At 40.0% G+C, this 1,750-nt stretch overlaps 1 protein-coding gene across 1 annotated transcript in view; it reads left to right on the top strand.

The window, feature by feature from the left end:
• LOC103607733 (THUMP domain-containing protein 2-like) overlaps positions 1–1,736 on the top strand; it is a 21,098-nt gene extending 19,362 nt beyond the window's left edge. The window contains exon 6 of the mRNA XM_008592204.1: positions 1,521–1,736. Within this exon, the coding sequence (XP_008590426.1) occupies positions 1,521–1,613 (93 nt within the window). The 3' untranslated portion in view covers positions 1,614–1,736. The remainder of the gene's footprint in view (positions 1–1,520) is intronic.
• The last annotated feature ends 14 nt before the right edge of the window (positions 1,737–1,750 follow it).

Genomic DNA, 1,750 nt, shown 5'->3' on the forward strand with positions numbered 1-1,750 from the left:
CAACACTCCCCTGAAACTGCTCTTCTTACTTACCCAATTAGCACTTGGACACCATGGTCTTTCTCCTTCTTGAAAATGTGTTTTTCACTTTGTTTCAGGACCACCACTCTCCATACTCCTCCTTCTTCGGTATGTACTTCACAGTATGCATGGATGTATCTTCATCTTCCAAATTTCTACACTTAGGAGATCACCGCAGCCCAGTCTATGGACATCTCTTTTTAACTTCGCTTGCTTCCTAGATGATCACATTCAGTTCTGATGCTTTAAATACGATTTATAGACTGACTCATTTTTCCCAAATTTATATCTGTAGCCTGGACCTCTCTCTTGAACTCTAGATTCAAATGTCCATTGACTCAACATCCATACTTGGAGGTCTAAGCGGTATCTCCAGATTAACATGCCCAAAAGTATACTCTTGTCTCCCCCAAAGCTTCTCCTCCCCAACTCTTCTTATCTCTTTAGCAAGCAACTCCGTTTTTTCAGTTGCTCAGGTCAAAATCTTAATCTTTCCAGACTGTTGTCTTTCTTTAACATTCCACATCCAATCCATCCTGTTGGCTCTACCTTTTGAAATCTATCCAGAATCCAACCACTTCTCACCACTTCAGCTAATGCTACTCTTAATTCAAGCCACCATCATCTCTTGCCCAGACTCCCTAACTAGCTTCCCTGTCAGCATTCTTACCCTTCTGTGGTCTGTTCTCGACAGAGTAGCCAGAATGATCCCATTGAAATGTTATGTCCTGTGACTCTTCTACTCAGAAACCTCCAGTAGCTTCCCACCCTTCAGAATAGAACCAGAATCCTTGCAGAACTGATAAGGTCTGACATGATGTGATCCCCAGAGAGGGAATAAGTAGTTTTTTCTCCAGGTTTCCTATTCTCGCAGGTACAAGTAAGATTACACATTCCTGGCCCCTTGAAACTGAGTGCGGCATGTGACTAACATGCTTTGCCAGTTAAGTGCTGGTGGGAGTTGTGTGTTACTTTCAAGTGGCAACTTTCTGAACCAGTACACAATTTTTTATGCTTTCTTTCCCTCTGCCACAGAGATGGCAGCACTGTAGATGGTGACCACTTCATCAGTGTGGGTTCCAGAGTAGGTCCCCTACTGTGAGTCTGTAGCATGAACTACATGTTGTTTTAAATCTCTAAGATTTGGGGGTTGTGCACACACAGCACACCCAGCCCAGCTTGATGGAAGAACTTGGCTACCTCTGGTGTCATCACCTTTTCCCTCTCACTCTCTGTGCTTTGGCCACAGTGGCTACTCCCTAATCTTTAAACATGACATGCACACTCTGGCCTTAAGGCTTTAACTACTGAAATTCCCAATAAAGTGTAAAAAGGAATCTTTACTCTTGAAACATTGATTCCTCACGTTTTAAAGTTTCTTTTAAAACACCTATTATGGTAGACTTAATAATACCAAATTAATATTTATGTCTACNGTTTCTTTTAAAACACCTATTATGGTAGACTTAATAATACCAAATTAATATTTATGTCTACAGGATGGTGCATTTGTTTTGGATCCAATGTGTGGACTTGGAACAATACTTTTGGAAGCTGCTAAAGAATGGCCAGTAAGTTCTAAAGTTTGTTAAACCAGGCAATATATTTCTTTTAATTAGTATATATATGGTCACTTGCCAGTTATTTACAAGTAGATTGTTTGGGGATTATTATTTTTAATTATTTGGGTTACTATTTACTGTAGTTAAGATAGATAATGAAGGGTTAA

This window comes from Galeopterus variegatus, unplaced genomic scaffold (genome assembly GCF_000696425.1).
Source record: "Galeopterus variegatus unplaced genomic scaffold, G_variegatus-3.0.2 Scaffold7664, whole genome shotgun sequence".
NCBI classification, from domain to species: Eukaryota; Metazoa; Chordata; class Mammalia; order Dermoptera; family Cynocephalidae; genus Galeopterus; species Galeopterus variegatus.